This window comes from Thalia democratica, chromosome 8 (assembly GCF_965202585.1).
Source record: "Thalia democratica chromosome 8, ktThaDemo2.hap1.1, whole genome shotgun sequence".
Taxonomy (NCBI): Eukaryota; Metazoa; Chordata; class Thaliacea; order Salpida; family Salpidae; genus Thalia; species Thalia democratica.
The window spans coordinates 14570267-14583342 of NC_139172.1; the positions used below are offsets into that span (position 1 = coordinate 14570267).

A 13076-nucleotide genomic window follows, 5' to 3' on the forward strand; every position below is an offset into this window, starting at 1 on the left:
GACACGCATGTCGAGAATGGTGCAACGCAAGTCCTATCACATCTTTGTGTCAGTGAAAAGTAAACTGTTTGTAATTGGGGTATATATGTAGTCATGAGAAATTTTTGATAAATTCACAAATAATTTTAGCGTTATTAGCTCACCATTGAAACTCGATGATATTAGGGTTTTTTACCCAGCTTGAGCACTTTCAATCGGAAAGAAGGTTGCTGTGTTTAGAAAACATTCAAAAGTTCTAATGTATGATACGGAAAAGGCTAAATGGTTGAAGAACCATGCAATTGCTCAGACTACATATTTTCTGCAGGTTGTTTGAAAACACCTCAAACGTAGAAATGACTATTGTAAAAATATATCTATCATCATTTTGAATGGAAAGTTTAAACTTACTCTTGTTGATGTATTAAAAAAAGATTACATTTAGAAAAAAGCCTTATTTTTTGGTTAACCCGACTTTTAAGTACAACTATGAAACAAATGCTTAAAAATATTTCATAATTGATACATTATTGAAAATTTAACAAACATCAAAATATCATCGGATCATATAATAATTAAATCGTTTATTTTGCGAGTTTATATTGAAAAAGTAAAAATAAGTTAAAAATATGAATATTTAAATAAATTGTAATTTTTTTTCAAGTTTGTAAATGTAATACTTAACTGTAGAAAATTAAAATAATAGATGCTTATAGAAAATATATACACATAAGTCTGAAAAATATAAATACAATAAATTCAATAAAAATAAGCAAGTAATGCACATTGGGTATATGATTTGTTATAAATCAAAAATAAGTTATACAAACTTAACCAAAAATAAAAAATATATAGAAAAGTTAGATAAAAGGCTATGAGTTTGTAGCACAAATTAATTGGTTTTAAGTTCAAATTTTTTATTTAATATCTTAACTTGTTTTACAACCTAGTCAAACTTATACGCCAAAACACTACGACAATAGGAATTGATTTGCTTTCTTTAAATCAAATTAAAATTTACTAAATAAAATTTTGTACCAATAAATATCAAGTATTTAAAAACAAAACTACTGTTTATTTAACGTGTAAATTACATATATTATTGGTATATAGAGAACTTGTTCAAAATTAAGCTTAACAAATTCTAAAAAAAATTGTAATTTCAATATTTTTAAGATTGCGTTTAATCTATATTTACAAATAAACATAAATTCAAGAAATATCTTAGTGTGTATAGCAATATACTTGGTAGAACAGATTATTATTTACTTAAATAAATAATAGGGCAGATTTTTTAAATATTGAAACCATTGGTTTGAAAACCCAAGCTATTAATCTATTTAAATGTCAGCATAAAGTGAGTATTTATTTCCTATCTAGCTGATGTAAGGAAGCTATTTAAGAGTTATGTAAAGTATTATTTTTACTAAAAGTTGGTACTCATATGAATTTTTAATCATTTTTCAATGTTTAATTTACTAAAAGTTATTTTTATATGCCATCGACTCGTTTTACTTGTAGACAAAAAAGGAAGTTTTTAGTAAGAATACAACAAAAGTGTTCAGAAAAAACTTTTTAAGAAACATAAAAGAACAAATTATACATAAATAATATATATGTAAACAAATAAACCTATAGAGATTGAAGGACATTGGATACAACTGTTATTTAGAATTAGGGTTTAAACAATTTGTATATGAATAAGTAGTAAAAATTTAATATATTCAAAAGATTTTTTCGTAATATTATTATCATATAATATTTTAAATATAGTGTAAAAGTTACAAACAAAAGCAAAAAAGAAATAAAATAAAAACTATCAAGTAAATAAAATATATAAAGTCGGAATTTCACAGAATTCACATAAATGAAATTTATAATTTTATATAAACACATACCTAAATAAAAAAATATTAAATCGTCATAAAAACTATAAAATAGTATAAAATAGTTTTGACTCAAAACTAGACTAATTGCATAATACTTAATTTTTAAAATGTCAAGTATGAAATAATTTTTATGCATATACTTTACAAATATTTTAATATTTTATAGCTTAATTCTTAATAAATATTTAGTACAAAGTGTAAATTAAGAAAACTGATAGTTTATAAAACAATATGTTAAATACTTTATGTACTAAAACAAAACTCCGTACCAGTTCCTCGTTAGAATTATATTCAACTTTGATAACAGACGAGAAAAACTCCAAAATGTTTCATTGTTCAATTGGGATTAATTAGAAACTCTGTCTAACAGTAACAGTAATCAGTTTTACTTCCCCTCATAACTTCAGCTTCCACGCTCAGCACCGTGGCGCGCTTCATTTTTGGATACTCGGATGTGAACAGCAGCTTACTAGTCTTCAGCTTGTGAGCGAGGGTCATGAAAATTCCTTCGACGGTTTCCTTTTCCGAGTCTTCCTTGGCGCTTGTTTCAAACAGTGGCATCAGGTGCGCGTCCGCAAACCTCTGCGCCTCCCACGTTTCAACCTTTTAATTTACACATTTTATTTGTGTGCATGTTAAGGACTATTGCATAATAAAAACATGTTATTGCATCAACTATGTATTAGAATACTAACAAAAAATAACTTACATAAAGAATTTAACATATAAAATTACTATTTAAAAAACTTAAGGTTTTAGTTATTATGCTTTTCTAATGCAATTTTTTACTACATTAGAATAAGTGCCATAAAATGGCTTAGTAATTTATGAATAATGGAACTACGTTATCAACAAAAAATATATAAACTTCATGTACATCGTAATTTTAAAAATTAATGATATTTTAGTATATAACAAAATATAAACAATGTAGCAAATATATAATTTTTTTAATAACTTTTCTGATCTAATCCATCTATATTTCATTTTTAAAATTAATATAAAAAATTTAAAGTTATAATATTTTGAAGTAATAAACTTTTATTGCTATTAAAAAACCAAATAAATATGTTCACATTTGAAAACTTGAATGTTTAACTTATAAAGTTGTAACAGGATATCAAACTGCATTTGATAGCTGTTTAAATCTAATGGAAAGTTTTGAATCAAAGTTCTTGTTTATCCAAGCGTTTAAAAGAAAGCTCGCAAGGTCACGTGTTTTACTGATGCAAGTTTGCATTTGCATACTATAGCCATATATAAGTACTCAACATATGGAAAGGAGATCATTCTATACCATTTTGCTGCTGCTAACACGCTAACAGTTCATTTAGAACGGTGATTCTTAACCTGGGGTCAATTTACCCCTTGAGGTAAATTGCCTTGTTTTAGGTTAAATTTTCTTTGTTACAAGTTATGTAAATTAATGTTTATTAATCGCTTTATTAGTTAGTATATATTTGAAATTTTCAAACTTAAATAGTCTCTTTAAGTTTTACGATTTTTTATATTCAATAAGCAAAGTTCAAAAAATCTAGTTGTTTTCCTAAAAATTCAATTTTATTTTGTAGATCGGGGATAAATTTAGTAATAACCATTCAAATAGGGGTAAAACACAGAAAAAAGATTAAGAATCGCTGATTTAGACATTTGTATTTTTTGTTGGTTCTTTTTTAAACAATGTCATTTTTTTAAGCAGTTTTTTGTTTTAAATTTCAAGTAAATAATTTTCACATTTTAAAGTAAATTCCTTATAGATTTGATTTATGTTTAAAATATTTTATTCTATTTAAGGTAATTTCTGAAGTTGATGTTTTTAATATATTTGTTAGTGTTTGTATCTGTTCTTTTTATAAAATATGTTCATTCATATCATGCTTAGTTTTATATAGAGTAGCCCTAAGTAATATTTAATATCAGCATTTAGTATAACTTGAGTAAGATTTAATTATGGTTTTTAGTGTGGTTGTACACTAAACTATAACCTTACAAAGTATTGGTTTCAATTAAAAAAAAAATATTTAAAAAATTATCAGTTTGTATACATATACATAATCATTAACAAATAAATTTTGAAACACTTAAAACAATCATTAGCTATACTAATAACAAATATACAATACATACAAACATAAAGACAAAACTAAAATAGTATGTAATAAAAAGATAAACTAAGGTTTTATTAATTCTACCTTGCTAATAACTTATAAACGTAAATTTATCATATGCATTATTACCAAATAGTTAGGTTTATAATCAAGTAGCTTTATATGTTATTTTTAAACCTCTTGAAAAAATATTTTAATATCTTAAAATTGTGTAAAACAAACTAATATATAGAAAGTTGATGATTATTTAAACCTGTTTTTCATCTTTTCTGTCACACTTATTCCCTATTAAAATACGGGGTAATTTATTTTTAAGGTGAACATCACATTCTTCAATCCAACTTGGTAACTCCTCGAAAGACTTTCTCTGTTTTAAAAAATTAATCTCCTGAATACAAAAAAAATACCTACAACTTTAATAAAAATATATATAAATTGCTTAAATATGAAAATATACTTAACTATATTTCACTTATAATATCAAAATAAAATATTGAAAAGAGGCTAGTTAAAAAAAATTAAATTATAATTGTATTTATTCAATGTGTTCAAGTCAAAACAAAAAAAAAATTGCGTTTACCCATAAGTATTGATTTGTAAAAGTATTAATTTAACTCAAGTTATTCATATATTACTTTCTTAATGACAAGTTAGCTTTACGATAAGTAAGTCTTCGAAAAGTAAATAATAGTTAAAATTGAAATTTTAGTCGTAAACAGATAGACTTATAGATTTTAGGTATGTTGTTTAAAAAAAATCTGAACTTTTTAAGAGATATCACAGCTTAAGAAATTAATTATAATTTAACACAACCTATAAAATTTTTACGCAATACATAGTTTACAGGGTTACCAAATGTTTTCGGCAAATTTTCTCCAGGTTTTCAAAATTTTCTCCATGTTTTTAAAAGTACACATTTTGGGGTCTATTTTTAGTTTAAGGTTAGAAACTGTGTTAAATAGTATAAAAACATTGAAAAGATAGTGTAAAGCTACTTTTAATGTGTTTTTTAATAAAAAATATTGATAATGACAAAGTTAATTTCATCTATATAATATATATTGTTTTGTCAAATCAAAATTTTACTACTAAACATGTTAAAACTCTTCAAAATTCCAGGTTTTTCCAGGATTTTTAGCCCAAATTGTCAAATTCCAGGTTTTTCCAGGTTATTCCAGATTTTGTGGTTTTTTTACAACCCTGAGTTTAAATGCTTTGTATTAAAAAATTGTATTCTAGATCATAGTTTAAACGTTTAATTTTTTTTTAATGAATTACTTTAATTTGTGAAAAAGGCAGTTATCTATATATGCGGAATTACTATAACATTAATAGTTTTCTTTAACTTTTGTCTGTGATTTGTTTAAAAGTAAGAGGTAAAAAAGTTTAGAAAAGATTTAAAAATCTAAGTCTTTATCTTTTCCTGATATTACCTTTATTAAGATGAACAACGATTCAAATTTTCAGATTTTAAACTCTGACAACTCAAAATCATACGTTTCAAAACCTTATAATTTTGAGTTTTGTAAATTAATTTTTTTCAAATAATTTTCTATTACTATCATAAACCTCATTAATTGTACTATCTAGTAAACTTCTTTTTTTTTTTTTTTGAGATATGGCTTTTTTTAATTGACTATATTATTTCAAGCAATTATGAATTATCTCTTAATCTTTTTTTTCTGCTTTTTTTTACTAACATAATAATTATCAAATAGACTTTGTTGAACACTTTTATTTTATTTTCAATTAAAGTCATCTTTGAGATAAGTTTACTCAAAATTACCCATAAAAAATATATGAATTTCAAAGGATTATATTTGAACTGTCAGTAGTTGTTTAAATTTATAAATAATCATAAAATATGTTGTAAGTTTAATACTTAAAAAAGTTCGTTTAAGAAACGTTTAGACGTTAAAAATTAATAAACTTGCAATACATTTAGATAATTCTTTAAAACTTTATAAGATTCTTTTTAAAAAGAAGTTACTTGTTTTTGATGTTATATCTGTAAATCTAGCCTATAAAAACAACACATTAAAAACGTTTTAAATTTGTTGAACTTACATTTGTGACATCATAAGTAAACACAACAGCATGAACGTTTCTATAGTAATGAGGAACCATTGATTTTCTAAAGCGCTCCATTCCGGCTGTATCCCAGAGTTGAAGCTGTAAGCATCTTTATGATTAGTGTTATTGTTGGCGTCTTATACTATGAAGTTTCAAAATAAACTATTAAATGACCAACTTTAATTCTCTCTCCATCTATGTCAACAATCCTTTCTCTAAAGTCTACACCGATTGTTGCTTCTGTTTTGCTAGGAAATTTTCCTGCACAGAGCCTACAAAAATATTTATTTAAGAGTTCAAAAAATGTTTCATTAAAAAATAGTTTTATTTTTTTTATAAACCATAAATTAGAAAAAAAATCCTTCTTATTTAGAATATTTTAACTCATTCTTTTCTGAGAATATAAACATTTTAAAAATTATAAACAAAAAGCATCCATTCTTTTGCTGCTGCCAACTATGGTTACCTCAGAAAATTTCAAAAAGGTCTACAGGTCATTCAAAAACCTTAATGAATTCATTTAAGATTAACTTTTTCAATTAAAGTTTATTTCTTTACTGTGCTTGCTCAGCTCGCATTAACTTTAGATTTTATCAATCAGCATTTCACTTTTCAATCACAACTACTATCTTTATTTTCCTAGACAAGACATTAAAAGGTATGCGTGGTGTACGAATCGATAACCAAAAGGTTTTTTGTGCACCAGGTCCAAAGAGCAAATATTTTGAGCGTTTTTTTGTTGTCCAATAAACTAATAACATCACCATGAATATTAAAACATTTGGGAACAACTCTGGTTTTGTCATGTATAGTCTTGTAAGCAATTATGACTGTAAAGTCTTAAAACTTGATATAAATTTTTTTAACAATTTTATCTACACACTGCACATTGAACATCACACTTATAACATGCAATATAAAGACATAATGTATGATTTAATTATGTAAAATATTACTTTAACTACTGGAACAAAGCCCTTAATTATCAGCGAACTAAGCTCATTATATATAAACTTCTTTTTAAAGCATTACTATAAGTAAAATTTATTTTTAATGTCTTTTTTCTCCTAAGAATATTTTAAATTATGTTAAACAACACAAATTAATAAAAAACTCTTTAAAGATATTAGGTATTAATACAGTAAAAAAATATCATATCTATATTTTAAAATATTACCTGATCTTAAAAAAGCACTGACTTTTAATGAACACTAAAAAAATATTTTTTATAACAATTCTTACCTTTATTGATAAAGAGCCAACCATATTTAAACATAAATTATGAATAATGCTTAGTTATTTAAGAAATAATCAAAATAACAACAAATCTAACCTATATGTTAAGCATGTTTTACCTACATCCGAATCTCCAATGATAATTATTTTAAATAGTTTTTGAGGTTTTGATACTACCAAGTCTCCCATTTTATATTTGATTATAAAAGTCTACTTAATAACTACTTATAAAAGTATGTACAACTGATATAGTGTAGTAATTTGATTATTAAGTCTACTTTGTTTTATTAAATACAAAGATTATCTAACTTTAAAGATTATAACTAGAACTACTTTATCAATTAAGAATTTTTTTTTAATGTTTGTACTTAACTTCAACTAAATTTTAAACATTTAAATTCAATTTTCTAATGTAAATACATCATAGTCCAAAATTAATTTTCAAGAACTTTAGAAAAACATCTATCAGGAATAGGAATGGAATTTTCCCAAGCTTTTTCAATCAAAGTGCGTTTAGAAAGCTCAATCAGGGACTCTAAAGTGCGAGGTTCGTAAAGAGACATATAGATAAGCATTTTATTTTCTAAGCGAACATCTGCCTTCCTAAGTCCGGACATAAATACATCTTGCTTCATGTTATGTTCACTCAAGGCAGCAGTCAGATTTTGAAGTCTTTGTTTGCTAAGCTCTTCTCTATCTGTTTTTCTCTTTTTAGTTTCCATCAACATTGCTTGTCTCACGGCACGCACTGCTAATCTGTATCTATTTCTTGATGTTTTGTGAGCAAAAACTCTAGCATGCTGTAGTACTATTTGCTTTTTCCAATACGAATCCAGTTTTTTTCCTTGCATGTTTGCAAAAACTTTGCTTGCAGTGGATGACATTTTAATATATTAATATAAAACAATTTTCCTAAATAATTATTTAAAACAATTATTATTCTAGAAATAAGCTTGATTCAATATATTTATATAAAATATAAAAAGAAGTTAAAACAGTCTTAAAGAAACTAAAAAACTTACAAAAATAATGAATAAAAAAATAAAAGTTAACTTAAGTTATTACAAACACTGTAACTTTTTAATTGTACTATTGAGTTGGCAGCATACTTTAGTTTGATTATGTTAAACTATAAAAGCATGTTTTCTTACAACTCTATAGTTAATTTCATTTTAAAAACATTAATTAAAATAAAGTTTATCAACCTGTTTGTTTTAAATAAATTCTAACTTACAATAAATGTTCCTTAAGCACTTTCAAATTATTCTAGCATACAAATTTTGTAAGATATAAAATATATTGTCAAAAATTAAAGTTTTTCTTAAAACTACAAAAAACACTTTTATAAGTAAAAAATAATTATAAAATAAGATATACAAGACACACAATTTCAATAAAAAGTTTGATGTTTAAAGTCTTTTTACTAACGCATCGTTGGAAAAGGTCATTAAAATCTGTGTTGATAGGTAGTATTAAATAAGTAAACCTACAATTAACAGAATGAGTTTTAAAAAACTTTTGAAATTTACAACTTCTGGCGTTAAGTTTAGTTTAATTCCTTAACTTAACCACAACAAGACGGGATAGCCATGTGATCCTCCTTGGGACCAACATCGGCTAAAATATTTATAAGTTATATTGAATTAAAAGTTATTCCTGCTTTCAAAAGTAATTTATTCTACCTAAGGTATGTTGATGATTGTTTTGGGTTGGTTAAAAGCAAGAAAATTATTGATAAATTTTTCAATATTTTGAATAATGCTCATAACTTTATCAGTTATGAGCATTACTCTTTCACAATGGAAAAAGAAAAGAATAATGAACTTGCACTTTAGGATGTACGAGTTAAACAAAAATAAGATAGATTTTTAACATCAATGTATAGAAAGAAAACTTTTACAGTTTGTTATTTGAATTTTCAATCCAACTGTAGTTTAAAGAGAAAATACTTCTAACCAGAACTTTGTGTCATTGTGCACATAAAATTTGTTTCCCGAGTTGCTACTAATTGATATTTACTGAATGGCAATTGTAGCAGAAGATAGTAAACAATTACTAAATGAAAGGCGTGATACTTCAAACAGCTGTGTACACGACCCACAGTTCTTCTTCAAATAACACCTTGGCGCTTTCTCACCTTTCATTTTTCATTTACCTTTTACATAAACACACACACTCACTTAATATAAATTAATATAATTATATATCCTAAGTAAAAGTAGAGTTTTCTTCATTTATTTTTGTATATTTATTTCAAACGTATCACTTTCTATTCTCCAACATTTTATATATTGATTTTATTCTTTGACTATAATTCTTCATATTTTTATATGTTAAGTTCCAAGTTTAATTGGAAACCTGTATTCAAATCACAGATGAACCGTGCTTTTTTACCTACTACGCCTAATAGAACGGCTAGAGGTCTGTTTACTGCAAGTTTATACTTAGCATATAACCACCTGGCTGTTTTATGTTTTATAATTTAACTTTCATATTGAACACAAACCCTAATTTATAACGTAATTTAATTTTTAAATATTTAAAACATATGAATAAGATCTTTAATTTAGGCGACCGACTGCTTCTTCCTAAAACAATAATTAATTATTTTACTTATTATATAACAGATATGTAGTTTAAGTCATGGTGGTTTTATGTATGGCACTTCAACTTAGTTATTAGTCTGGGCTTTAAAAGCTTAATAACAACTTTGATTTTCGTGCTTTGTTTTTTTTGTAATTTAAAAAAAAAATTTGTTTTAAACTTAAATTCAATCTGCTTTCTAATTGTATCTAACTTTAATTCTGTTATAACTTGGATTTTACCATTATAAACATTCAATAAATAAAAATATACATTATACCAAGTTTCTGTGGCTTTTATTGCCTTTACTATTGTTTAATTTATTAATTCAATACGTTATGTTTGTTGTTTTACTTTTTATTCAGAATAGATTACATATTATTATTTTTTAATTATAGCAATCTACTACTTTTTCCAAATATAAAGAATAAATTATTTAACTATGTAGCATAAATTAACTAGCTAGTCCTTATTTTAATATATATTGTGACGTAATTATTAGATATATTTTTCAATGATTAGCAAATACTAAATATTTAGAATTAGTACTTCCTTCATTTCCGTGTAAGTAGTTTATATTATTTTTTTTTTGTTTTTTTACTTTCAGGGCATAGGGGGGTAAACACCTTTTTTTGGTTTTTGATCTTATTTTATATAGTTTTTTTTAAGCTACAAAATTATTTTAAAATTCAAAATATTTTTTGAGATACAGCCGGTCAAAGTTGGAGGCAACAATAGGTTCCTTATGGGAGGCGGAAACTAAACTGCAAATAACTATAAATCACTAAAAATCTATCTCCTCCTATGTTTTCTGAGATAACTAACTCAAATTTTCAGGAAATATAACTTGCAATATTTAAAAAATTCTGTTGGAAGGAATTTTTAAAAAATTAAGAAATAAAAATTTTATAACAAAAAAAATAAAAAATAAACTGTTTTTTTTTTTGTTTTTTTTTTATATAAAATTTTTATTTTTTAATTTTTTTTAAATTCCTTTTAACAGAATTTTCTAAATATATTAAGGAACATTTCCTAAAAGTTTGAAGTAGTTATCTCAAAAAACATAGGAGAAGATAGATTTTTAGTAAATAGTCTATTTTTGCCGTTTTAGTTTCCGCCTCCCATAAGGAACCTATTGTTGCCTCCAACTTTGACCGGCTATATTTCAAAAATTATTTTGAATGTTTTAAATCCGTAAAAAGCATTTTGTAGCTTAGTAAAAACTATATAAAATAAGATCAAAATCCAAAAAAAAAGCGTTTATCCTACCCCCTATGCCCTTCATTTATTTAATTTAGACTTAATAACTACAAATATTATACATTTTTATAACAGCCGGATTTAACATTAAGTTTTTTATCCATTATTAACTGTTAACCTATAAAAATCTATAGCAATTATTTTTATTTTAATGGGCACATGTATATACCTAGTTTAGCTTCTATTCTTTCCTTACAGTACTTATTTTTTTACACAGCTCGGATTAAGTGTGTTAATCCGTTAAAACACGGAAGCATGTGTTAGTGTAATAAAAGAAGGATACCGTATAATTTGTTATTATTATATATTCCAGTGAACTTGTTTTGCTAGGATCTTTTGTTAACAAACAATTAAGGGCATAGGGAGGTTAACACCTTTTTTTTTTTGAAATTTGATCCTGTTTTATAGTTTTTCTTAAACTACAAAATGCTTTTTACACATTTAAAAAATTCAAAACAGTTTTTGAGATATAGCTGGTCAAAGTCGGAGGCAACAATAGGCTATTAGTTGTTAGGCCTATAGGTTATTTAGTTGTATAACTCTTAGATACAGTTTAGTTATTTATTGTTATTTTCTTTATTATTATCAAAGATACCTCCAGGTTAAAATGGGTCTGGCATCATTAGTTGAAAATTTAATGTTTTTTTTATTATTTAATATAAAATCTGAAAGTTTATTTCATCATGCTAGGTAATTACTGATAGTTTTAAGGGCATAAGGGGTGGAACACTTTTTTTTCAAATTTAGTCTTATTTTTCACATAATTAGATAAGGAACTTTTTAATATTTACAGCTTTTCAAAGTAACTTTCGAGATACAAGCGATCAAAGTTAAAGTGTTCAAAAGGATTTTTATGGAAAGTGCAAACTTAAAGAGCAAAAACAGACTACTCACTAAAAATCTATCTCCTCCTTCAGTTTTTGAGCCATCCTTTTAAAACTTTTTCAGAGTAACCTTAAACAAATATTAAACAGTTTGTAGGAAACATATTTTGGTAGTTACCTAGGAAGTTGTTGTACCAATATGAAGTTGAAATTATATTGTATTCACTGTGTTTTTTGATCATAATTTTAGGCTAAAAATCAATTTTTTAAACCTAGTATGTTTAGTCTAAAAAGATAATTTGTTATAGACAAGCTATATAAATACAAAGAAGAATAAAGTTTATTTATAATAATTTAATAAAACTTAAATATTTAATCGCTTTTATTTTACAATATATATTGTAATCAATATAAAGTATTGCATTGATATAATTGCTTTATATTGTATAATAAAAGCAATTACATATTAATGGTGCATTAGTTTATGATAAATAACTTTAATTCTATTTATAAAAACAAATTATACAGTAATCTTCCTTTATTGTACCAACATATGTTTCTGTGTGTTAACTAATCAACACTCTTCAACTGGGTTCTGTAAAAAAATAATTACTGTAATGAGAGAATAGAAGCATAGAATAAAGTGTATACATGTTTTCATTAAAATAAAATATTTTCTACAGATAATAGTTAATAATAGGTAAAATACTTAATATTAAATCTGACTGTTCTAAAACTGTATAATATTTGTGATTATTAAGTCTAAAATAAGTAAAGTAAGCTAAATTACACAACAAAACAACAAATCATAATATAAACAAACAACTCACGTTAATGGAAAAGATAACTGATTCAAATTTTATCGTTTGTTGTTAACTAATGAAACAAATACATTCATTACAACTAATAATTACGTCACAATTAGTGATGTACCGGACTCACTATTTGGGTCCGGGTCCGGCCGGACATTGCCATTTTTGTCTGATATCCGGATCCGGCAGGATTCTAATTTAAAAAAAAGTCCGGATCCGGTTCCAGCCGGATTCTAATTTAAAAAAAAAGTCCGGATCCGGTTGGCCAGATTCTAAATTGAAAAATAAAGTCCGGACCCGGATCTTATTAGT

The 13076-nt window shown here is 25.0% G+C and overlaps 2 protein-coding genes across 2 annotated transcripts; both read right to left on the reverse strand.

Moving 5' to 3' along the window:
• Positions 1-690: 690 nt before the first annotated feature.
• LOC145841945 (putative Ras-related protein Rab-33) lies at positions 691-7506 on the reverse strand. Its single transcript, XM_082949258.1, has 5 exons — positions 7383-7506; positions 6228-6321; positions 6044-6148; positions 4230-4343; positions 691-2471 (listed from the first exon to the last, which is right to left on the reverse strand). The coding sequence occupies exons 1-5, from the start codon at positions 7472-7474 to the stop codon at positions 2232-2234; spliced, it is 645 nt and encodes a 214-aa protein (XP_082805384.1). The 5' UTR covers positions 7475-7506; the 3' UTR covers positions 691-2231.
• A 204-nt stretch (positions 7507-7710) lies between these two features.
• LOC145841946 (large ribosomal subunit protein bL20m-like) lies at positions 7711-8193 on the reverse strand. Its single transcript, XM_082949259.1, has one exon. It carries the CDS (start codon positions 8167-8169, stop codon positions 7720-7722), a length of 450 nt encoding a protein of 149 aa, XP_082805385.1. The 5' UTR covers positions 8170-8193; the 3' UTR covers positions 7711-7719.
• Positions 8194-13076: the final 4883 nt, after the last annotated feature.

Excerpts from the sequence above, each read along its gene's own strand:
- LOC145841945 (XM_082949258.1), bottom strand. The coding sequence starts at position 7,474 with ATGGGAGACTTGGTAGTATCAAAACCTCAAAAACTATTTAAAATAATT. Across the intron at positions 4,344-6,043 it reads TTACTTATGATGTCACAAAT|AGAAAGTCTTTCGAGGAGTT; the intron begins GTAAGTTCAACA and ends TTTTTAAAACAG. Across the intron at positions 2,472-4,229 it reads ACAGAAAAGATGAAAAACAG|GTTGAAACGTGGGAGGCGCA; the intron begins GTTTAAATAATC and ends GTAAATTAAAAG.
- LOC145841946 (XM_082949259.1), bottom strand. The coding sequence starts at position 8,169 with ATGTCATCCACTGCAAGCAAAGTTTTTGCAAACATGCAAGGAAAAAAA.